Below are 26,730 nucleotides of genomic sequence, written 5' to 3'. Positions count from 1 at the left end.
ACCGATAGCTATATAATTGCACTTATGGGATTTGTCAACTATATTGTTATCTTAGTACTTCATTCAATTTGTGTTGTGTGCTCCGTAAGTTCATGTGTTGATTGCAGCGATAAAACACTTGGCCTACTCCGATCGTTTGATAAATGGAAATACATATGTGAAGGTATCCCTAATCTTAATCTATATTTGTCAAAGTGTATGTAATTAAACATTGATTTGCAGTTTATGAATATAATTATACACAACAGTAATGTATCATATAATATAATGTATCAAGTCTTTTTCTTGGTTAAAGGTCAAGTGGTTAAAAATGCATTAAAGCGAAATACTGAATAAATTTATATGAAAACGTACTGTTGTTTACAAGAACATAAACATACAGTCATGTTCAAAGGCTTTGAGCAACTAGCGTTGTCACTCATGCATGTGGTTAGCTTTCGGACTGGGTTACTTTAATTAATGGAGATACATGTGTGTTAATTCATAACCCAGCAAGTGAAGTACAACATAACAGTTATAGCTATATGTATAGCTAAACATGTCATTCAGGAATAAACAACAGTGTAAAACTTTACTGTAGTATATCAAGATTAGTTTCCGTTTTTAACTTTAGATTAAGTACGCGCAACAATCATTGATATACTTCAGATATCTACTCTATCCTTCATGTATTTCACACAACAAAATAAAATAAATGTTTGTCCTTAATATATCTATATATAAAAATTATGCATATTATATGATATCAATAATATGTTTAACCTTATCATTAGATGTTTCATTTCCATATATCTATATATTTAAAAATATACATATTATGAATGAATTATATCTTTAACCTTATCATTAATTTTCTCATTTCAAACAGTAGCCAATACAGAAGAAAATAAGCATTAAACATGTTTAAAATAAACTGTTTGGTTGAGATTTAGTGGGGAAAAAAGTGAATGCACTTATTTGATTCCAATGAATTACCTTGATAATTTCAACAAACAATGCAATCGAAACCTTTTTTGAGCAAACATTAGAGAATCTGCCTTAAATTATTAATGTTACAGAACAAATATAATTGATGAGAAACATTCTAGGATCTGGCAACAATAATTCGATGATATTACTGGGCCAATTATATAATATAATATACAAGGACAAGCCTCGTAGTCGTCGACTAAGAAAAATCAACCTAATTTAGAAGCACAATACAATGGAAGTCGAAAATTCATAACTAATCCCTGTTAAGAGACACAAGACAGGGACCAAATCGAAAACTGACTACAAGACGTATAAATCCCATAAACATACATTGGATTTTTTTTTTGAAATATCAATACTGATGTGAAAAACTACAGAAACAAGCTCTGTAGCCAAAAGTTTACACATAAACCCCGTTTAATGGCACAGGGTAAACGCCAAAGACATAGAACACAAAAACAAAAAATCACAAACAAGAAATATGGAACAACAGCACAAAACTCCACAAAAAGCACAGTGCATATATACTATATAAAAACTTGGTATGTTTATCAAGGATTGTTAGGTACTGCCAAAGTTATTTTCCGTTTTATTATTAAAAGTGACACTCTTATTCAAAATCGTTACATACACAAATTTGAATGATATACCTTTAACTTCTTCAAAAATAATTAATTTATAGAAAATTTAATTACTGATTACAAGACTGTAACTGTGTATTTCACAGCTGAATACTCAAAAATATTAAATGATTGGTAAATGCAAAAATATTTACTGCGATCTTCTATAGTATTATAAGGTAGAAATATCGTGTTTTCTGCATCTTTCTTTGACAATTTATCTCGGTATCCTTCGTAAGAACTATTTGTTTTTGACATTTATTCATTCTTGTTGGTATATCAAAACATTTGTATTAATTGTGGTAAATCGTATTCGGGAGTAAGAGTGCATCTTTAATGCTTGAGTTTTATTTTTTTATTAAACAAAAACAACAACAAACGAACTTGCTTTTCTCTGAATACTTCAAATATGAAAAAGTGTCACTAGTTGTGGGTATAAACGTACATCCATGTAAGAAGTTAGAAATCGCCATTGAATAAAAGTCTTGTTATGATGTCAATAAGCATTGCTTTGGCATATAGATATCTTGGCATATATCAATGAAAACGATTTTCTGGGCGTTTATATTTCAATTTATTATAAGAAAAAAAATCAGTGTTTAAATCATGAAGTTAACATATTGTATAGAAAACAGATGTTCGAAATCTCATTTTCGACACCAAAAACAAATAATATTAACGTAAAGATGTTGTTGTTGTTTTTATGTATTTTGTATTGTCTTTATTTTATTTAGGTCTTTGAGGGATACAGAACTCACGTAATTGTACACAATGCATTAAATAATATTCCAGCGATAAAGCTGTTTTGTAATGCGTGTATGATCTGGGTTTTTGGTACTTTTTTGTCTCTCCTCAGTGTCCAGATTGTCTCTGTAGTTTTCTTTATTTAAAAAAGAGTTTACAGTATTTCGTGTTCAAACAATAACCAAGATGCATGCACATCTACATTCAAACAAACAAGAGACAACTGTCAAAATGTCGTTATTAGAACATATTGGGGGTAATTCATTTAGCACGGTCTGTTAAAACTAAGAAAGAGCTAACTGTATTTTAAAATGGTTTACATGCGCACAACATTACACTTGCCCCATTATTTACAGTGAGTATTTCACCAATGTGTGTTTAACTTTGCTATAGTAGTGATGCCTAATGAAAAGATATGAAAAACGGGACAAAACTGTTTAGCATTAGTGTCTGTTCCAGCGTAAGATACAAGTAACTAAATGTATGTTTTAACGTCTGAGCACCGAAAAGAAAATTGTAAAGGTCACATTACAATTAGTTATTTTTTGTCGTCAAATGAAATTTATTGATATTTTACACTGAAAGAACTATTTTGTCGACCTTCATTTTAATAAACAATGTTATTTAAAAAAAATATGTTAAATGAAATCTGTAATTAAAACAATTCGCGCATAATGTTAGCTCTTTGACGTCATATATTTCTGTCCAGGACGGATTGCCCTTGAAGTCCATTTCTCAAAGTGAAACGGCCTTATTTGTCATAAACAGTGAAACTATACTATACACTTATAGTTTAAACTTTAAAGTAAGAGTTATTTTCATTCATATTCTTCAGGACATTGTGAGTGACCTGTCCAAGGTATGGAATAGATCCTCATCTCCAACAATAAGATGGCAAGTACACTGGCAAGCGTAAGCAATTAGGCAAATACCAATAGCAATAAACATAACTTATTTTTCATTGTTAACTTAAACTTGAACGAACTATTGGTTCGCAGGATTTATCTTTACGCGTACCGACAGTGTTTGTAGACATCAAGTGTTTTCGGACAAATACATGTACGTCTGCTTAGTTGGCATGGGAGTTCATTTGAACCGCGTCAGATCTCGCACAAAATAATTGTTTTCTATATTCAAATATTGATTAAAACATGCATGTTATATACCAGAGCTCTTTAGCAGCTGATACGAATTCGAGACGTGTCCCGCCTGTCTCGCCAAAGCCTTCATTGATATCAAAACAACGAGATGATATTCATAAACAAAAGAAAGAACCTTCTTTACTCCAAGGTTCAGATGCAGTAAGTTACAATTTTTACTGAATATACATAATCCATTTAGATGTTCTTAAAAATTAACGTAGTTCGTATGTTAAAGTGGTTACAACAATATGTAATAAGGTAGATTAAACGATACCATTTAAGTAACTCTGAAGCACACTCTTCATTTGGTCAGACCTATCGTTCGTCAAGAAACGTTTGTATTATATAGATAACTACACAGGTATTTGTTTCACTGTGTCACTTAAATATATTTCAATCGTTACAAACATATATAATTACATAGATGAAGCCAAACAAACCAACTGAAATTTTATTTGCCTATTCTGTAGAACACATTAAAATAGACAAATCATTTGTTCTTTTTTTTTTGAATATGATGATTTAGCAGCTATTCATAGAATTTATTGTTGAATTTAGGTTGAAGGTAGCATGGAATATACAGTCAAATGTCTTGAGGATGCGATGCGTGAACCGAACAAGTTTGTTTTAGGATTGCAAAAAATGCTATCAACTGGTATGTACATTTAAACTGTATTGTGTGCTATGGTTTGAGTTTCAATATCACAATTACTCTGTGTAAGCAACTTCAACAAGTGTGCAGTACCTTGTGGCCAGCCACTTACCTACTATGTCCTTAAGGAAACACAACCATTATTGTTTTGTTATGTATTGTGTTCAAATGTTTGTATTGTTATTGTGTTGGTTTGTTTTGCTGATTGGTGAAGCTAAAAATCAGGCATTCGGTTTGATCCCATCGTTTTTATCTTCGGTTTCGTTGTTGTCACTTTTCGGGGGTTTTCATGTTAAGACATTAAAACTGTGTTGAATCAAAACTTAACTGCCTGATGATCTCGTTAAGGAATGCCTGTAATGTAGTTGAGAACAACGGAAAAGTGATTATAATAGTCTGCTCCATGTCCATTTTATTGCAGTTCATACCCAGCAAAGTATTGAACAACAGTTACGTGAGGCTCATGCCCAAAACAATACTTTACAAAAACATATTGAAGAACATCAGCGCAGACAAAACAATGATATCAATTTAAATGCCGAATTGGAAATTGCAATGGAAAAACTCCAAGGAGAACATGAAACGTCAACAAGAAGACTAGATGAAATAAAAACACTGAAAGAAGCAAGGTTTCAAAGGGAAGAAGAAATAAGGAAACAGGTTACTGAATATGAAGGCAAAATATTTGCACTTGAAAGTAAATTAAACGGAGTTGAACTTTCTTTTAAAGAGTCGTAAGATGAAAGGATTGCCCAACAAAAGGAACAAATGGAAATTGACCAGTCAAAACAAAAACAATACGAAGATATTATTGAAAATATTAACAGAAAATTGAATGCACTTGCTGAAGTCAATGAATTGCAAGTTAAGAAACTTACTGATCTCTCCTCTGAGCTACAGCAAAGAAGTGTCGAACTAGAAACAGTTTATGAGCACGATGAACAGGTGTTATCTAAAATTAGGAGCATTGTTGTCCATGATGTAGCTTATGCTGGCTTACAATCTCCAAACAAAACAAACGAAACGAAATTGAAGAACATAAGGTAAGATCTATCATCCTTTGATATACGTGTCTTTTAAATCATTAAAGATGTTGTGTACACCTCATTTCATTTTAGTTTAAATACAGGCAAACGTCACCCGAATGGCACTGATATATAAACGTTACATCGTTGAACATGCTTTTCAAATACGTTTGATATTCATCTGCGCAAACACATCTAAATTATTAAAACAGGGGTCACAGTTATATTAAAACCGATCATTATTAGTCATGATTTACGTGCAACACTACATGTTGCAACGTCAGGCCATGGCTGATGACATTTATATATTTTAAAATATTTAAACATATTCAGTGCTGGGAATGTATACAAAAACGTTTTGATACTACTATAAACTCTGTGAAATTTTCAATGGAATGAATTTGTATTTTAGAGAAGAGGTATTAACAAAACTGACGGATAGACTAAGACAATCAAGGTGAGCAGCGTTATTCAAATACCTATAATGGCAATAGTTATTCATTTTGTGTTATTCCCTCTTGTCTGTTTCCTCAAGTTAATGCATACTTTGATAAGATTTACCTTTTGCGTTTTATCTTTATTTAGGATTGTTTGGATAAGAGGGGTTTGTGCATTTCAACTGGTTTAAACCCCCAGTAAATTCACATTTTACTGACCGTTCCAAGGCGGTACCTAACAATCCTTGATATACATACCTAGTTTTTTATATATATAATTAGCATGTATGCACTGCGCTGCTTGTGGAGATTTGTGCTGTTCTTCCATGTTTCTTGTTTGTGATTTTATGTTCTATGTATTTAGCGTTTACCCAGTGCCATTAAACCGGGTTTATGTTTAAACATTTTGCTACTGAGCTTGTTTCTGTAGCTTTTCGCATAAATATTAAAACCAATTCATATTTAAGTCGCCTCTTGCATCAATCTTTAATGTTCAATAGTAAAAGTTATTTTGTTAAAAAAGGACCCTCGTAAAAAATCTACTGGGCCATTCCGTGACGTCATCGTTGTAGTATACATCGTAGCATGCAAATAGTCAAGACTGATATCATTTGATATTGTTCTGTTCCTTTATTTTAAAACTGTTTACGCTATTTTTCTGAAATATAGATAACGTGATCAAAATTGAGAAATACTATTTAATCCATTTGTATTTATGCCCAATTATGCTTTAGGGTATCATTAATTAATAATAGTATTGTGTAAAAAATGCGAATCTGAATAGAAACGACTATATCTAATTCAAAATTATTATCACGATTTAGAATTTTGATCGACAACAGGTCTGTTTAAAGTGACACTCTTATTCAAAATCAATACAAATACAATTTTGACTGATAAACCTTTATCTACTCACTAAATAATGCATTTGTGGAGAATATTAATTACTAATAACATGATTGTACACGTGTATGTAATTGCCGAAAGCGCAAAACTTATTGATAAGAATTGATATATTAATGATTGGTGAAAACTAAAATATTTACAGTGATCTACTGTCTTCTCATAGGGTACAAATACCGAGTTTTATGCTCATTTCTTTCAAATTTGACTTGGTATCCTTCGTTAGAACCATTGTTTTCGAAAATAATTAATCCTTTCTGGAATATTTAAATAATATAATTAATTGTGGTAAATCGTTTTTAGGAGTAAGAGTGCACCTTTAACAAACGCTCCGGAAATTCATGAAAATAAACAAAATACATTAAGTCAGATCAGGGATAACACAATTTTTTGTAGCAGATTTTCTTTTTTTTAAATTTTAATCATTTAGAACTGGTTGTTATTAGTGTTTCGGATGTAAAAAGATTAAACGTTATTTTCATTTAACGTTGAAAACCAAAATATTATGGTAATATCCGGTAAATGAACAAACATTACAATGGACCTGACCAACCAGTTTGACTCGCCTATCTAGTCACGTGACTAAATGAGTATACATATAGTAGTTCACCGGTATTTGGATCTTCTTGTACCGTCGCTTAAACAAAGAATATTTTTGATGTAATTTATATTTGGATATCTCTAAGAGTCTAAAAACTGCTCGTCCTAGCGGCAGGTATACTTGTAAAACTCTATGAATTGCGTACCGAACTTTCAATCCTAGACATAAAAAAATTGTAATGGGCTCTAGACATTTCAATAAAAAATACCATTTCAGTCTATGAAAATAGTTTGAAAGTCCATTTTATAAAAAAAGTGAAGCTGAGAAGGACCTTATAAATTTTGATTCTTTTTTATTTAGCATTAATTATACAATATTTAACAAATTTAACTCATTGTCCAAATCGACATATATGTTTCCAATAAATAAGCAAAGATCCAAGAAAAAATAATTTTATAAAGCTGAAAATAAGCCAGGCCACGCACGTTACACTGTAAACGTAAACCCTATTGTTTTCTCATTCGTTAGAAATTGGCAAATCCTCAATGAGTATGGGTAATTACACCAATGAAATGATAAATATGAATATATAAAAGCAAATCCCAAGACTTACATTACATACCTGTAATAAACACTTAAATCAAATTCAAATTTATTATGCAATTGTCTTCTTGAAAATAATATTTTATTCAACTTTACTGGCTAAGGTCACAAATCCGAACACTTTTTGTGGTTTTTCACAATTATCTTGGAGAGTTTTTGTTGTGGCAAGTTGAAATTGCGTATGAAACATCTTTGGTTAATGTGACAAAATCTGTCAAAGTACAGATTCAAGATCTCATCAATTTTATGTCGAAAATCGTTCATTTTATAGACAGTAAATCACCTTTAAATTTATGCTATGGAGGGCACAAATACCGAACACTTGAAAAGCGAAAATACATGGTCATACAATTATAATTAATAAGTATGCTATATTAAATAAACACTTAGCTGCAAAGTTATTTATTGTTATTGTTTCCGATGTTTTTCAAAACATGAAATTCAAATGTAAAGCGTGATTTCTATTTATAAATATCATAAATGTAGGTCAACAAAACTGAAAAACCTAAAGATGCGCGTGCGCCCTCTGACGTCATTCCCCAGTGTGCTACATTTTGATCTTTAAGGTATAAACATTGAACATTTTTTTTAGAAGAATACTCAACAAAACAAGATGAAACTTCGCAAATGTGACCAACGCAAACCTTTGTATTGATCTAGATCATTGAAAAATCGATCACGGTAAACAAACGCGTGTTTTATCTGGTGTTCGGGATTTGTGCCATGTTCGGAAATGTACCGTCAACCAGTAAACTTTACAACTTTCTATTTCAAAACTGATAATCTAACATGGCATTTTTCGATTTCAGTGCATTATCGTTGGACGATGAAGAGAGATCGATGCTGCAGCTTGTACAAATTCATTTAGAGGCCGAAATACAGACCTTACAGTAAGACTTGTTTCTAGCAAAATGTATGTTAGGGTCTCACTTTCTGCAACCACCCCTATATACTAGTGCAAAGAGCGACAGGTTACTATTCTTTCCCAGCGGTCAATTTAATAAAGGTATGATTGAAACCATTCATATATACCGAGTATTTTTTCTCAAGACTACATTGTCTGTATGATTTCAGCTAAATAATTATCAAATTGAATGTTCAAGAATGGGGAAATAAATTAAATTAAACAATAATTAGTTCACTTTAGAACCGTTTAATTTCATCTTTCAACAAGGCTATAATAATTCTTTCACGTCATCAAAATAACTTTATTATGGATAGAAAGTGTCCAATACATGGAAAGAAAATGGATTAGAAAGGAAGATAAATATATATTTTGAAACGTTCTGCAGCACTTTAATATGACATAATAACAGTTTATAAAACTGTTAAATTTTTTGTAATAAGGTTAAAGTTCATGATCATCGATTGAAGTAAAGTTCATTCATTGAAGTATTCCTTGGAATTATTACTGTAATGGAAACGCTAGTTGGAGAGTAATTATTGATTTCTTTCAGCCGACAACCGATAGAGATGATGCAACAGCTTGTTTACAAACATTCATTTATATTGGGTAGATCGAAAGAAAACGGCTCTATCTATGTTTTAAAACTGAAATTAGTTGTTTAATATTGTGGATATAAAACTATTAAAAATTGAGTAGGTCATGCTTGATATTGAATCGATTTGTATGCAATTGACAGGATAAATATAAACAGAAAGTATTATGGTGTAGATACAATATTTGTGTAAAGAAATGTTGTGGTATATATATATATCTCAAGAATTGTGAGGAACGCCTTTGTTTTCCAATTTCACTTACATATAAGAATGCGTTTTCATTTCAAATCTAAAAAACTACATTAGGGAAGTAACTTTATATTGGCAAAAATAATTGTTATTCTTATCATCCACAACTTACTAGCGTTATATAGAATATTATGATGAATTGAACTGATTCCTTATATTAAAAATCTGTTTAGTGTACTGTTGTTATCTTGTTTTCAATCAATGCGTCTTATTCATGATTGTAGTCATGGCTATTGGTCAATAAAAGTGAATGTTTCCTGAACTGTTGGACGAATAACTTTTCCTCATCCTAACTTACAGATCTGAAAAAGAGGAACGAACACGTTACCAAAGGACGGCCGAAGAATTTGGGAACAGCCAAATAGATTACCTTGAGTATTTCTTATTTTTGCATTTTTGAAATTCATAACTTTTACGTTTTCTTTCATATAATTGCCTAATCCTTAATTTAAGCAAAACACGTTAGTATTATTAAAACATGTACACGTCGTTTAAAAGATTCTAAACATTGATTCTTTGACTCATTAAATAACGACGAAGCCGCAAGTACATTATTGTTCTTGCATTTTGCCAACAAATGCTATGCTTTTATTTTTATAAGACAGCAGATTCAAAAGCAAATAAACGATCAACGTGTGGCAGAATCAATTGCAAATGAAGAAATTACAAAGTTAGAGTAAGTACGATTTCACGTTATCTGAAATATTCAATTGATTGCAGTTGTATTATATAATCGCATAAATGTTGATTCAATATATGGTTAGGAAAATTGCCATTCTGATGAACAATTTTCCAAAAAGTAACATATGGTTCTCAATAATAAGGTTTATTAATTTGGCCCTTATGTCCGGGGCTCAAAGCACAAAGACATTTCTTAAATAACATTTAGCAAAAGGTCCTAAATATAGCTAATGGTTTATTATATGTCATATTCACATACAGTTGTCGGTCAACCAATAAGACTTGTTTCGCTCGCTATGCGTATATATTGTATTTTTGAGAACATTTGTAATACACAAAAACAATATTATTAAATAAACACAAAGCTTAATTACTTCCTACAGAGATGAACTAGAAGAACGAAAACAAAACCAGGTAACAGCCGAAGTGTTCGCAGACAAAGAATTAGACAAACTTGAGTAAATATGTTTTGTCAGTTATAACACTGTACATATAATTGGTTGTATTTTGTCTAATAAAACTCTTACATAACATATGGTATGCATGTCCAAACACTGCAAAATTAATGTTTCAACATTACAGCCATTAGGTGAAATGTTATCTCAAATAATTTTCCAGGTCTCAGCTTCAAGAACAAAAAGACAAACGCAGGTTCATCGAGAAATATGCAAGTGTGGAAATCTTGAAACTGGAGTAAGAGCTTTTAACATTTAGAGAAAAAAATGAAAGTTATCCTGTGCCAATAACAAATTGAGTTGTATATCCTCAAACTCTTGTGAAGAACACAGCTACTTGGTATTGGGACTGCATTTTTGGCAAGTCGAGGTACCGTAGTAACCTGATTCGAGCGATTGACCCCTAGGGTGATCTCTTGGACAGAGAAGCATACAACTGTATTTAAGTACTCTATGATACATATAATAAACAAATCATCCACTTTTAGTCGTATATTTTTACATATTTAAATCTTTTAAAATTTTATACAAACTTAACACTCACAAGTAATGAAGGTTAACAGAATTCGGATCGAGGAATATGTATGGAAACGAGCTCAGATCTACACTAATATTTTGATAAACCAACTGTATACGTCGCATGCATGTTCAGATGGAAGTTATCTCCAAGATGCAATCGCTCAACAAGCTCAAACTTGAAGCGTTTTTGAAGTTTTCTTTGATAACTCTGCCAAGAAAACTGTTTATATACCGACTCTCAGATCTTCGTCAGTGGTTTTGAGTATGCACAAGGGCCGAACCTGGCATGCGTTTTTCGGCTCTACGCGCAGACGGTTACCAGTCACGAGGTAAACATATCTCCGATTCCCATTCGCTCGTAAAGTTGAAAAGCGCATGCCCGGTCCGGACCTAATTTTTAGGTACCTCGACTGGCCTAAAATTTAGACCACATATCCATCATCACCAATACAATACACTAAAGTCAATTGGCGTCATTCATAATTTTTCGCGTCAATAATCTTGTAGGTAGTGTATTTCTCTTTCTTATCCGACCTTTCATTAAATGTGTGTTAACGAGAGATATTAAGAGCTAATCTATAAAGTATTAAAAACATTGGTTTTGATCCTACATTCAAATGAACAAACCTTCTTAAGCAATGATAGAGTCTTGTTAAGTATGCTAATTAAAGTAAAGCAAAATCAATCAGTTTAACCTAAACTTTATAGTATAGTCTCTGAATGGTTTTAAACCCCTAGTCTTTAAATGAAGACCATTGTAAGCTTTCTTGATTGTAGTTGGTCGCCAGATAGTTGCATGCACTGTGCAATGATATTGTTGACACGATGTTTTATCTAGTGTTACAAAAATAAATGCTATCCTCGAACATGAATAAGCCTATGAGTAAAAGCTGTATGTTATGTTTCAGGAAGATCATAGAAGACAAAAAAAGATCTCTTGAATTAGCGGAAACGTTTGCAGAAACAGAAATATCTGCATTAGAGTACGCATTCTTGTGGATGACTTATTAGTCGAGTGGCGTCTATCAAGTGTCCTGATCTCTTGCTTAAAAGTGCATTTTAATACTTTTAATCCCTGATAGTAACATCGGTTATACATAGCAGTTGCAGTAACACCGTTAAAGCCCACAAAAGTCCATCATAAAATAGTCTGTCACAAAATGCAGTGTTGGTCAATGGAAATTTGAGTAGGCATTCTTGTTATATGTATGTAAATTGACGGTCAATGAATGTTTATCCATCTATTGTCAAGATAAATTGGCATACTGTGCTAAAAACCAGTGCACTAGCAATTCATATCGCTATAGTAACGGTGTAATGACCCTCCACGTATCCTTGGCGGTCTCGCCTTTGATCAACATAATCGCTGTATACATAATATAGGTATGGAATATAAATCGCCAATGTTTGGCTAACATATCAGTTCTCATAAGAACATATTGCGAATTTGGTATCAATTTATGTAAAGATGCCTATTTATTTGAGACGAACCAACACAACTCTCTTTGAAGCTTTTAATTTCAATAAACAGTCTATTTGTCAATTTTCAAATTTAAAGTTTCTGAGAAGCCAAATCGCCTCAGACATTCAAGAGTTAACGCCATTTAACTCCCACCTTTACAGTCCTTTCTTTACTATAAAGATGAGCTATTTATATTTAAATGTTTACCACACTTGGCCACAATGTGTAGGCGTTAAAATATAATTGTGAATGTTGGCAAGATAGACTCGTACGGCTCGCTTTGATTTATGATATGCGTAGGAAAAGCATATTAATTTACTGTTATATTTAAAGTCACGATTTGGCGGCATCTCCTTTCAGGACAAAGATAGAGAGGAAGGAAAGCACACTCAAACTGGTTCTAAGATTTTCCGAGGCCGAGATATCAAGACTTGAGTACTCGCTTTTTTTTGTATCTGACCTTTTCGTCTGGATTATGCATATTAATAATATGATACTAACTATATAAAATATTTAATAATCAAGAATACAAATATTCATCATTATTTTGATATTAGTTATTGAGTTAAGATATTATATCAATATCAATGGAGTCAATGGAAATGTGTTCTTATTTTTTCAGAGACGAAGTAAATGACTGTTTGCATCTAAAAGACGTTTTAGAATCAGAGGCTACATCTTTGAGGTAATTAAATTAAAAATCACTGTTATTTGTATTGTAAAAATACGCTTATGACAACAATACATTGAACAAACTTTAAATAAAACTTCTCAACATCTTGTTTGAAATTGTTTGTGCACTGCTGACACATCCGGATATGTTGCGTTCATCGGAAAATATATAATCTATTATACAATTGCAAACAATAATCGTTTATTGGTACTTGTAGCAATAACACACAATGAAAATCTAGTTTCATCTGATATTCACGTTTCTATATTTTCCCTTTAAAAAGGTTGGTAGAACTGGGCAAAGAAGGCTTTTAATTTATTTAAGTCCAAAACAGTTGTGAACATTCAAATGCTTATGTTTGTTGTTATAGGTGATTTTCCTTTCGTAACAAAAAAGCGATTGATTTTTGACCTTATTTGATTGCAGATAGAAACGTTCTATTTCAGTATTTATTTATTCATTAATACAGACAAATATAATGATTAAGTGTCTATATGCATTCTCTAAATGTATATTTCTTGTATGTTATGTTAGAAAGCATTGCCATTCTTTTCATCGGATATAACTAACACACTGCAAACTATGCTTCATACTGCCAAATACTGCTTTGTTGATTTGGCTACAATGTCACAATTTCAGACAAGAATTGGCTGATTTGCAACACAAAGAGGTGACAGAAATTTACCATAGCAAAACACATCAGATTACGTAAGATTTTTACCTATTTGATTATTTTATTTTTATTTGCTGGCTGTTTTTGCTAAATATTTATGAAGATATATATGTATATATTATAAAAACTTATTGGAAGTAGGTTATCATTTGAAATTCAGCATGCAAATTTCGCGGTGAACACACAGCAATATGAAATGAAAAGGGTTACCTTATCAAACAGGAATTAGTCAATTGAAGCCCAAACTCAACACATTTCCAATAGCGTTAACATACTTACGCTTTTCACAATAATGAATATTGTCCTGTCATGTTTTCAATACTATATTAACATCTTTGTAAGAATAACTATGTTTACAGGCAATCAGTGCACATAAAACTTTAACTCTGAACACATACGGTATACAATTATTTAACATATCATTTGCGTACGCAAAAAGTATTAAAATTATTATGAATCGAAACCATTGTCTTACGTTATTGTTTAATCAAATTATTATTATTAAGAGCATGACAACACTGATCTAATGAAGGTTTTTTTACTCATGCACTTCTAGAAAATATTCTACACTTTATGTTTTATTAGTGCATTGACGGCTTTAGATGAGTTACACAACACTGTGTCGTGTCTTCAAACGCGGATTGTGGAGCTGGAGACAATCAATTCAAGGTGCGATAATAACTGAAGTTGGTTTAAATTTTGCGATTTAAAAACCAATGCTGATCGTATTTGCATAAATTAAATGATAATTTTGTCATTTAGAATTTATTGTTGTTTACAAATGAAATATGATAGTATATCCTTGAAATTCTATTGATTTTGACAGGCATGAAGTGTACGAACAACATCAGTTAACGGACAATGATAGAAGACAGGTATTTAGGCATTATTCAATTGATTATTGTTTCGATTTTTTTCAACAATATAAATGATTGTTATTTTCCAACAAACAAAGTATTGAAATGGCTTTATTGAATTCACTATAACAGTACCTCAGTTTATCCAGCATTCTAACCGTCCGTCCGTCCATCACTTTAACAAATAAAATATAAAAAAGAAGGGATGGATATACTCGGCAGTCGGGCTGATTCTAAATGGCTCGAAGCGAAACAGAGTCCTCATTAGTTGTAATATTGAACCGATTTGTTCTGCCAACCAAGGCCATAACATATTTAAACAGTTAAAAACAATATTACAAATATATAAATATTCGTTGGTTCGAAATTAATCAAACACATAAGCTGAACTTACCGTTTTAGTTATAACAAATTTACTCGCATTTTCTAATATAATATTCATCATGTGTATCCGCTTGTGACATCAATTTTATGTACAAATGCATAATATAATATTGCAATATAAATATCATGATGCCAACTATTTGCACTGAATAATTTTATAGATGGTAAAAGTGACAGGCACGATAAAATGTGGTGTAAGACATATTACTTGTTGACCTTTTCTTTGCCCACTCAACGAACATACATTACATACAATCGATCCACTTTGAGAGACCCATTCGTGATTCCAGCTTCTTGAATAGTTATCAAGTGAAGAAGTAACATGCATTTTGAGCAGGTGTTCAACACAATTGTGTTGACCTTAATCTAAGCTACTTTCGGGTATTGCAATGCTCATACATAACATCGTATATGTTCACGTTGACAACCACTTCGTGACAAGAACTTCTTCAACAGTGGTTTTTATGACGACTTTATCATTTTTAGAAATGAAAAGCATGACGACTAGTAGAGCAGCAAATTTTTGTATTGACCCTGAAAAGTAAGAATTATCGCCCTTGGAATGGTTATTGTTAAGAATGTCGTCATATTTAGAAGAAGTTATCAGAAAAGTAAGCGGCATTGTAGGACAGTTTGTTCTTTGACCTTGACACAATCATTTGATACCTTTTAATGCCTAAGACAAGCACACTGTTCTACAAAGTGAAATACCATCGCAGTGCCGTTCCGGCTGTAATTATTACACCGGTGATAAGTCTAGTCATGTTTTAAATGCCCCTTTGAAGTGAAACCGCGTGGATAGGCCAAACCTGTTCGAAGTTTTGTTTTGCTGATATATGTGCTTAGATTCATATTTATGCTGCCTGTATTTATGACAATACCTGATGATGATTATGATAATAATGGAATATTTCGATACTGTTGAAGAGCTTGATATTTGATATTATTTATATGACAGATTTACAATAATTGCGACGTTCTACCATTCAAATTGCAATAACAACTTACTTTCATAGGGTTAGGGTTAGGGTTAGGGTTAGTTTTAGGGTTAAGTATAAGTATATATCTCAGACAATCTATAGAAATATGTTTTATTTGTCTTTGTGACTTTACCAAAAGTATTCATAGTAATTGTTTATAAGCATATTTTGAATTATTTTAATAACTAGTGGGACGCTATTTCGCATCTCGATCATAGTTTAAAATTTCATCCGCAAGTTTTCTTCCGTGCCGTCACGCTCTGATGATTTTGGTGTCCGGCATGCACGCGCTCAATTTTTGCGTAAATATCTGCAAACCAATGATATAAGATTGCTGACAAAAACTCAGATCGTAGATTTACATAATTCCGTTCGAAAATCAATGTATTATGGCTTAAACCGTTACTAACGGTTTAAGAAAATTGCATAAAACATCAATTTGTGAACTTAAATATAACAATCTACGATCTATTTTTTTGTCAGGAATCTTATATAACTGGTTTCCATGGATTTTTGCAAAAATTGGTTCGTTCCTAGACAAAAAAAAAGGGCAAAAAGTTTAATCTGTGAGAGTGCAGCTTTAAAAGTGTTTTATATGTTTATGTATTATTCTTCCCTTTCATTATTATTAGGAAACCATCATTTTTCCGCACCTTAAAGATACCGTTTTAGTATTATTAAAGCTAATAGAAGATTACAAAAGTTATTCTTTTTTACCAAAGGCAGATGCAGTGGAAGAGTTAAAAACACGGTTAAAACAAGAGAAAATGAAAAAAATGCAGGTTGTGAACAAACTGGCTGAAATTATAAGAGGAAAGGAAAATGAATTGGACGACATGAGACAGAGGCTCTCTACGGCGGTAGGGACTTTATCATTATTTATATGAAAAACTATTGATACTAGTCCAGTAGTCGAAAGTTTAAAAATTAACCCCTTTAATAGCACAGGGTCAAAACCAATGACACAGAACACAACAGCAAACAGTCGCAAATAAGAAACATGGAACTACCTCATCACAAACAGCGCACTTCAAATATATTTTTTTTAAACGAGGTGTCTCTATCAAGAACTGATAGGTACCGCCTTGGAACTGTCAGTAAAATTGGAATTATATAAGATTATTGGATCTTGATATATGTATTATAGACATTAATTTACAGTGGGATGAAAGCAAAAAGCAACAAAAACACAAACGAAATATACGTGTTTCATTTTCCAGCTTTAAACCTAAATCAAGCACTATGGATATATCGATTTTGTATTGTTTGATATGAAGGATGTGTCACTGTGACGTATAACAACTATTTAACAGGTTTATGACTATGGAATGTGGTTGTCACGCGTTTCTTTTCATACGCTTAAGCCTTACAGTATCGCGTTTCTTAGCCATAACCTTTACAGAAAAATATAGCTTTACTCGACAGTCATGAATCGTACTCCTCACATTCTACTTGAAATATGTATTTGTTATTAATTCGAGCCTGATAATTTCTTCAATCAACGTAATATATAGTTAATTTCAGCTTTCATTACAAAGAATTCAATTTATCCTGTATATACAAGATATACGTGTAAAGTATATTTGATTAAATGAAACATTAAGTCATAAACATCATTCAGCAATTTTAAGAAATAAATTGAATACTTACAGCTGACAAATTATATTCTATTGTTCAGAAACGTAAATTGCAAGATACGGAGACAGTTTTGACCCAGAAAATGAAAGAAAATACCTACGTATTACTACAAATGAGACTAGATGCGAAGGAAAGTGAAATCGAAGAATTAAAATGTAAAACGCCGATGTCTGGTAAGCCAATAAATAAATGTACAGTAAATTTAAACACAGCAATATATATAATAGTTTATATTTAGAAATAACATGCAATATTTGTATTGTAAGTATATATATTTCAAGTTATGCTACATATGTGCCCTTATTATCCTACATATACATAATTCGGAAAAGGTTTAATAACATATATGTCATTTTTCTCCAAATTAACAAACTGCTTACCATCATATTACTTGTTTTTTGTGCGTCGTCGGCACCAACGAAACAAAACGTCGTCGCCCACGAAACATATCGTCGTCGTCGCCAACAAAACATATCGTCGTCGGTAACCTCGAAACATAACATCGTAGGCACCCATGGAACATAACGTCGTTGGCACCCACGAAAAATGACGTTGCATTTCTAAATAAAGTTGTTTAAAATCGGCTTAAGTCAATGTGTGACATTCTTAGGATATATTATTATATGGTTAAAACAAACGAACAATATTTTCAAGTACTTGCAAATTAGATTCTTTTTTTAAACAAATGACATATGTATACTCAGTTATATACTCACTTCAAAATAAATTAATCTTGTTTGCATTTTTACACGTCCGGTTTCTGAGTAAAACAATATTGTTAGAGACTAAGAGAACGTTCCAATGATGTGTCTTGAACCTATTCTCGGGTGTTATAGGACTAGACAAATATCACCCGTTAATAATTACGTGTTTACAGAGGAATCCAAGATCCACATGGAAGGTTGGTTGAATGTCTCAATGTTTGGCTGGAATAAACTGTTTGTGGTTGTTAGCCTTCATCACGTGATGTTCTTCCAAAACCTCGAGGAAAAGCAGAGAGCTATGCCGATGCTGGTGCTAGACATTGTGTGAGTAATACATGGGGCTTTCAGTTAGTAATACATCTTAAGCGACCCTCCTTTACTGTAGAAAATATATTAGGAACTTTAGTACACTCTGATAAAGCAACAATTAAATGACAATAAATCAAATTAAACTAAATGCTTTAACAAGAAACAAACTGGTTGAAACATACTTTCTTTACCTAAGCGTTTTAGCAATACGCACGAACTGTTTGTTTTTGAAACAGTGTTTGCATTATGTCATAACGTTAAAATCAACAGCTTTTCAATGTCTATAAAAGCGAGAAGATTTTCACTTCAAAAGTATACTTGATAAATTACCCTAAATATTTCGGAAACTCGTTGCAATCCAACATTACTGTTTGCAGACAACTGCATACATGGCATAAATTTTATCCATGTAAGGCATAAAATTTATCCATGTAATTCATATTGTTATCGATACATGTTCTGTGCGTTAACAGTCAGTTACAAAAAAATTCAGTGTCCTTATGGTGGATACATAAAAGACCTGTTTAAATAATCAAAAAACTGGAATTTAACTATTTTGATAACTGCTCAGTATGCTTGATGTATGTATATTTAACGATAAAAAGTTATATCTCGAACAGTCATCATAAACGAGCTCTTGTTACATTATATAACATATGCTCCTCGTATTTAAATATTAAAAGAAACCTTATCATACATAAAATCAACCAGTTGTTTAGTAATACTAGTATTACAATTTATTGTAAGCTGGTCCGATATTTTGAACATTGTCTACCCTAATTCCGAGTAGCACAGATGTTTTATATTTTTCCAATTCACCAATTTGATGTCATTTGGCTTACGACATGGTTAAAATTTCACCTAAAGCAATAGGTCACGGTTGCAAGTATACAGTATGGGGTATTTTCAGCTCGATTCAGGACGCTAGAACTACCACTGAGGACGAGGATCGGGAACTAAAAAAGAAGGATCTGTCTAGAATATTTGTGGTAAAACGCATAAAAATTACACAATGTTAACGCTTTAATAAATGCGATATAAACATATTTTAACTTAAGTGTAAAGTTTGGAATTGTGATATTTCTTCAAAATACTTTTCTTCAAAATGAAGTTTTCATTTTTAAAAGCTTCAATGTCCAAATTTTAATTGCACTAAGCATATCACTTTCTAGCTGTGAAATAAATCATTTAAGGAAATTGTTCAATATAAGGAAAAGTACAATTTAAACTCAAGATGCTTCTGTAATAAGGCCCCTGGAATTCCAATCGTATGTTTTACTTATGGATTATAAATATAATTATCAGCATAATCGGAGACCATCACCATCTTAAGACAATTGGGAATTAAGAAACTAAATTATATCGACTGGCCTCAATTTCTCGAAACTTCTTAAGTCCCTTATAACAGGATTATGCCAATCTCAATATTGTTGTTTCCCTATGATTCATGTTATATTTTCTTGTTTAGAGATTTAAGACTTTAAATAGGAATTGCGTTTATGATAGTCACAGGAAATATGTTTTTGATAATCACAATAAAGAATGTGACATTTAATGAAATCAAATTTAAGTATGTATGTTTGCTAAGTGAAATAAGCTACTTGAGCCTGTAAAGCTTAATACGTTTCGAGCCAGATCATCAAAAGTATATAAATACGTATCCATAGTTTTTGAGCTGTCCGTGCTAAATGATGAAACAAACGGTTTTAACCACAAACTGATATTTCAGAAAAACTTTCTGGCCTTATAAATGGCTTGTCAAATTAAATCCCGCTTAATCAGAATAAATGATTATATCTCGAAAAGTAAACAAGCCGATTCACACACCTCTGCACATGTCCGGCCCCTATCCCATTGGCGGAATCATATAAATACTATGGTTTCTTACTGTCTAATGATGGCAATTGGCATGATCATATGAAATATATTAAAAACAAGATTTGTTCTAGAATTGACATCATGAAACAGCTTCGCTAAAAACCCTTGAGGTTATATTGCGTTCTTTAACCGGAACGATTGTTGAGTATGCCGATGCTATCTGTATTAATTGTACACAGTATGAAAAAGATAATTATAAATTGTCACTGGTTATTCTCGTCTGATATCTCTGCGTGTGGTACAAAATCATTCAGAATGGAAATAGTCTCATCACTAGACAACACATAAACAAGCTACTTCTCTTTTACAATTCGAAAAATGGTCACCCTCCTATATTTATCCAATTTGGTTTCTCAGACAATACGACAGTGATAAACAAGATCATTTTAAATCTTATCAAACATTTCCAAATAATGAACCCGTACATCATGTTATATGAATTCATTTGTCTACATCTTCTACCATTTGGGCATGCAATTCTCTCCCGAGCTAAGCAACGGCATCAGGAGATGCTCCTGGTTTCTTATCCTACCTTTCCTCGGATACTATAAAATAAAACGTCGGCTGTAAGTCCTGCACACTAGCCTCCGCACCACTTGTTGGTCCAAGATGAAATATTTTTATGTAAATATCATTTTCCCACACCTGTCTGTAGCTGTGGAAATCAAATGACGACTTACCGCTTCCTTCTGAAAATAATTAAAGGCGTCTTATGCTTAATTTTGTGCAACTCTTGACTGAAATTATAATCCCACTTCCTTTTTTATATGAAAACGACGTCGTTTTTGAAAGCAAGATGCTGTTTGATGCTGTCAATCTCTTTATACACATAACGAAAAGATGTGATTGTCATTGATCGATTGTCATATTTTTCAAATTGTTTCTATTTCACTTTGTTCTCCATTTTCTCTAATATTGTAATAATAATTTTTAGTTTTGATTCTCTTCTGCTATAGTCAGTCCTCTTAGGTTAATATTTGGTATTATGTTGAGCATGTACATGTGTTTGTGTATAGACGTCCTTGTATAATAGACAAAAGGTGAGGAACTATATGTTGTCATAGTGTTTCTACCGTTCCAATCCATGATATTGAATAAAAGCTAGTTAATCAATGTTTAAATAGGGATTAATGACAGACACTTGATATGCCAAATGAACTGTAATTCTAGTTGGTGTATGACGCAGCAGGTGAAAAGGTACAGGGATCGTCCCTAGATAAAGAAAAGGTAATTAAACTCGTCTGATTGCTTTGAACGCTTTTATTGAAGCTTACTTGCATTGACCTCTCGAAATTTTTTGAATGCGTGCGGTACAGTCCTTGTCGCTAGAGCTAATTTAGTAGCAAATCTATAAAAATTATATTGTGCGGGTATCCATAAAGCTTAGAGATTTGATATCTAGATTCGCTAGACATACCCTAAATCCCAAATATCAAAATCGTTACATATCTGGTGTGTTTCCCGCAACTGATGTTCAATTGATTTATAATAGAAAACATCTGATTGTCAAAAACAAAAGGATTCCAAAATTTGTTATTAATGCCAGTCTGTGGTAATTTAATGAATTACTTGACTCAGGATTGACAACGAGCGGTGATCATGATTTATGACTTAAAGTCGAATAACTTACAAAATAACAGGGTTCAAGTATATGGACAAATGCAATATACCAACACAATGCAGACAACTTTCAGAAAATGTCGGGAGACCGCACTTATAAAGGTCACCTGTTTCAAGACGTGCAATATAGATCACCAAAAACGTGTGACGCTTGTAAGAAATCTATGTGGAACGCGTTGCAACCTCCGCCAGCAGTAAAATGCACTGGTAAGTATTCCATTATTTGCTTTTATTTAAGGTATGGATTGCGTTGTTGATGTCATTATCGGGGTATGAACGCAGTTCAGCTGGTACAAGTGTGTAGACTCGGGCCTTGATTCCCAGCACAGCTGTGTTCATATCACCGATAATGACATCAATCACGCAGTTCAGTACTTATATTTACACCAATTATTCATGTCTATTTCCAGAATTGTAAAAATATACTGAATTTTATTTAAGAAAACCTTTCAGTTTTTCTGTCTCACCCATAATGTAAATGGAACGACCCGACCGTAACCGGAAACACTTTGTTTGTCATATAACGTCAAAGTTTATCTTCAATATAAAACTGAAATACTGGTGACAACAGTATTACAACAAATCATAAATTAACACTTTTCAACATGTTGATTTTTTTCGTGGCCTGCTGACACAATAATAAAATAAACAATTTTCAAAACACATGCATTTTATACGCGATCCGATCATATCTAAAGATGTTGCGCTCATTTATGCCGAAAGGCATTTAAAAAAATGGCAGTTGAGGTGTTAATATATCCAAACACGCTTTTTTCAAGATTCAAGTGGTGTCATTAACTAGCTAGCAGATGCCAATGATCTTGTACAGTGTATATTCGTACACCACTTACCTACGAGAACATGAGTCCGAACGTTACACTTTCTCTTAGCCACTCAAAAAGCAAGTGGTTTCATCTCAGTATATCCGCTTGTGATTTCTTTAGTGTCCCACAATTTCTGTTAATATGTTTATTTTGATTCATTTTCTCATTGGGCCTAAAAAAAATACATTTGGTTCGGGGTACCCGACCCTACCTACGGAATAGGCGCCGACCCTACCGTTTTTATTGTCAGTTTGAAAAAAAAAATGAAAAACTAAAAAAAAAGAAAAAAAAAGATTATTTTTTTTAATTGCTTTTCAATATAATGTTTAAAACCTTAAATGCTTATACAGAAGATAACTTTAACACCATTCTCCAATGATGAAAATAACATTCTTATATAAAGCCTAATAAAAAAAAGCTACCTACCCTACCTATTTTTGAAAAGGATGTAACCCTAACCAAACAACTTTTTTTAGGCCTTGACAATGAACGATCGTTCGCAAATGAGCCGACATAAAATTTCAAAATATCAAGTTAGTTTCAAATTATATTGTATATTCAGCAGGTTTTAACCGTTAATGAGTGTTTAATAACTGTATAATCATGTGACGTCAGGTTTGATATATATTGTATTATGTGTACTACATTGCAGGATGTAACAGTAAAGTACATAAATATCATTATGCCACGGACGACGGTAGCGTTAAACCATGTCCTAGGATTCCAATAGGTACGAAAAAAAGGTGTCTGCATTTACAGTAAAACCCGTATTGAGTACTTACTATATCTTATTGTGTTTGACTCAACTCACTGCTATCTGCCGTGTTGAGTTCTTTTGAATATATTGTCATATCCAATAACATCGCTACTATCTGTGTCGTTATGCTCAGATTGATTTTGTTCTATAGCACAAATCAAGATATGAACATCAAACTTGGTATTCCTACAGGCTGATAATAAACTATCTATATGGAAAACTACAGACATCCGAATGTTATGAATCGGGCTAAACAATAGTGAGCCCTTGTCGGTACTTACTTGTTCTGTTCTTGTTTATTACACTATCTTGTTTATGACTTTTACCTAAAATTGATTATAGCATGGGAAGTTTTGAAGAAGCATATTATTACATTATACACACAGTGATAAGTCCATTAAAACATCTCAATCACAAATGCGGTAGGAATGGAAGTTAGCTCGGCTATTCTCAGAAACTGAGAACTATACTAGTTGCCCTGGCTTCGGCCTCGGAGTCGGCGTCACACCTTGGCTAAGTGTGTTTTAGTGAAGCACATTCAGATCGATATCTCGGCTAAACCATTATGTAATGCATTGTGACTTTGTTTTAATCAGCCTTCATCAATCATCTACAAAAGCACATATACGTCAATTTAGTTTCTTTATTGAGTGTATTCACAATTAATACTCATAGAAAAGAATTCTCAACAATCCAACATACTCAAATAATCAAGTAAGAAAACGCTATGTTGCATACAATACAAATTTACGCCCTTTATTATTCAATGAAGATATTATGATAAAGGATTTTCTTGCAAGTACATATAAGTAAATAGTAAGGCATTCTTGAGGAATTGTATTCAATCTTTATGCAATGGTTTTTAATCATCAAATTTACGTAAGAATTCATGTTAGACAACTCGTGTTTGCATATTACGCAACTATTGGCACTTTTTTGTTCGACATAGAATTTCTTGTTAACCTTTCAACCATCCAACTTAATCATGAAGTGTATCATGTTATATAACTCTATTTTTTATATCATGCGAGTAATGGCACCACACATATTAAATACTATTTTAGTCAGTTCATCGACTTTTATTTGCAGCTAAATATGGCATTGGATTCAACCTGAGGAGCCTTTTTCTCCAGACATATTCTCCTGACATGAGAAAGGCTTGGATGACCCACATCATGGAGAAGGTCCAACACCTCCCGGAATCAAAATCTGGACATGAGACTTAGCGCATGTGACGAGAGATTCTTAAGAAGCGCCACATATTAGACATTTAGATGGATGATTTTGATAACGAATCATGAACATCCCTCTTTAATAGCAATACAGTGAACATTATAAGATGCTTTGCTTACCTGCATCAGTAAATCATCAGCTAGAGGTATTCTTATGCACTTATACTGAAAGCTAATTGTATTCTACAATGGAAACTTTAAGGGCAGGTCAACAAACAAACGACTCAGACCACACATATGCCAACCTATTTGTATCAATAATACAATGTACAATTTGTGTGTACATATACTGACAGTCGTCCAAACTCAAGGTCCCACTGATCCCTCTTTTTATTCGTTCCCTTTGTAAACAGTGTGAAGCGCTGAAGTTAATTTACGCTATTTCAACACGCATTCAGTCTATTCGAGATTAATATTTTCGAGACAAACAGGGTGAGAGAGTCACCGTTAACACTTATAACATGTTTGGTAAGACTCGGTCAGACCGAAACGTTTAGCTGTATCAACGCTCTTAAAGCGAATAGTCTACATATGTGATGATTAGTTGGTTTAGTTGTATTTTTATGATATGTTATGTATATCATATTATGAAAGTACATGTAATACTATGCGGATACGTTCCGGTCAGAATATTTATTCAAAGCGTACATCCAGCTCATATACATAGATGTACTTCTTTACAATCTGCTATCACTCCTTACAAAACATAACGTGATTAATATAAATTTATCTAATGGTATACTTTTCGGTAGTGTATGCCTCAGAGATGTATTGAAATGAAAAGACAGCGTGGCTCTGTAATTCAGTACAGTTTATTACAACACATACACACAGATTTTTAATATATATAATAAATAATGATAACAATATTTGTTGCTAAGTGTCTATTCTGGTGCTACGCGAACACATGAATGGATTGTATGCCTTGTTGCTAAGTAGCCTCCGTGATATAAATCTACAAATAAATAGTGACATTCACATTTTGCACACACAAACGTTAGTTTTGATAATTTTAAAACAGCCTATGTTTGCTGATTCAATATATATCTATAATGAGTATTCGTATATATATTTGCAATTTTAAAGAATCTTCGAATATAACATTTAAACCTCGCCGCCCATATTAGTTATTTCTCATTTTGAGTTATTCTATACTAATCTCAATAAAAACACTGTTGAGAATACTGCCTCTTCTATTGCTACTACTACTACTACTACTACTACTACTACTACTACTACTACTACTACTACTACTACCACTACCACTACTACTACTACTACTACTACTACTACTACTACTACTACTACTGCTACTGGTACTACTATTACTGCTACTGCTACTGATACTACAACAACTACTACAACTACAACCATTACCACTACCACCACTACTTATACTTTTATTACAACTACTAAAAAACTATGACATTTTTAAGCTTTTACTTAAACTCGACAAGTCACTCTTTGCTCACACAAGGGAAATAAAATAAGAATTGAAATGAGTTGTTGTTTGTTGAGTTTTGTGCTGTTGTTCCATGTTTCTAGTTTGTGATTGATTGTCTTTGTATTCTATGTCTTTGGCGTTTACCCTGTGCCATTAAACGTGGGTTATGTTTATGTAAACTTTCGGCTACTGAGCTTGTTTCTGTAGTTTTTCATATCAATAATGATATTAACCGATTTTATTCCATTCAAG

The 26,730-nt window shown here is 32.4% G+C and overlaps 1 protein-coding gene across 2 annotated transcripts; it reads left to right on the top strand.

Annotated features, from left to right (window-relative positions):
* The first annotated feature begins 112 nt into the window (after window positions 1-112).
* LOC128205092 (rho-associated protein kinase 1-like) lies at window positions 113-26,730 on the top strand. Of its 2 annotated transcripts, none has more exons than XM_052906511.1 (25): window positions 113-163; window positions 3,172-3,248; window positions 3,506-3,637; window positions 4,037-4,133; window positions 4,552-5,173; window positions 5,568-5,612; window positions 8,449-8,529; window positions 9,689-9,763; window positions 9,990-10,064; window positions 10,453-10,527; window positions 10,688-10,762; window positions 11,952-12,026; window positions 12,866-12,940; window positions 13,128-13,190; window positions 13,818-13,886; window positions 14,437-14,520; window positions 14,678-14,726; window positions 16,795-16,932; window positions 17,751-17,883; window positions 18,588-18,738; window positions 19,634-19,712; window positions 21,772-21,828; window positions 22,296-22,428; window positions 23,698-23,775; window positions 24,892-26,730. In XM_052906511.1, exons 5-25 carry the CDS (start codon window positions 4,899-4,901, stop codon window positions 25,026-25,028), a joined length of 2,022 nt encoding a protein of 673 aa, XP_052762471.1. In that variant the 5' UTR covers window positions 113-163; window positions 3,172-3,248; window positions 3,506-3,637; window positions 4,037-4,133; window positions 4,552-4,898; the 3' UTR covers window positions 25,029-26,730. The 2 variants fall into 2 exon arrangements, with proteins under 2 accessions (XP_052762471.1, XP_052762470.1); XM_052906510.1 differs by having other exon boundaries at window positions 127-163; window positions 3,172-3,195.

This window comes from Mya arenaria, chromosome 10 (genome assembly GCF_026914265.1).
Source record: "Mya arenaria isolate MELC-2E11 chromosome 10, ASM2691426v1".
NCBI classification, from domain to species: domain Eukaryota; kingdom Metazoa; phylum Mollusca; class Bivalvia; order Myida; family Myidae; genus Mya; species Mya arenaria.
This window is presented reverse-complemented; position numbering and strand designations above follow the sequence as displayed.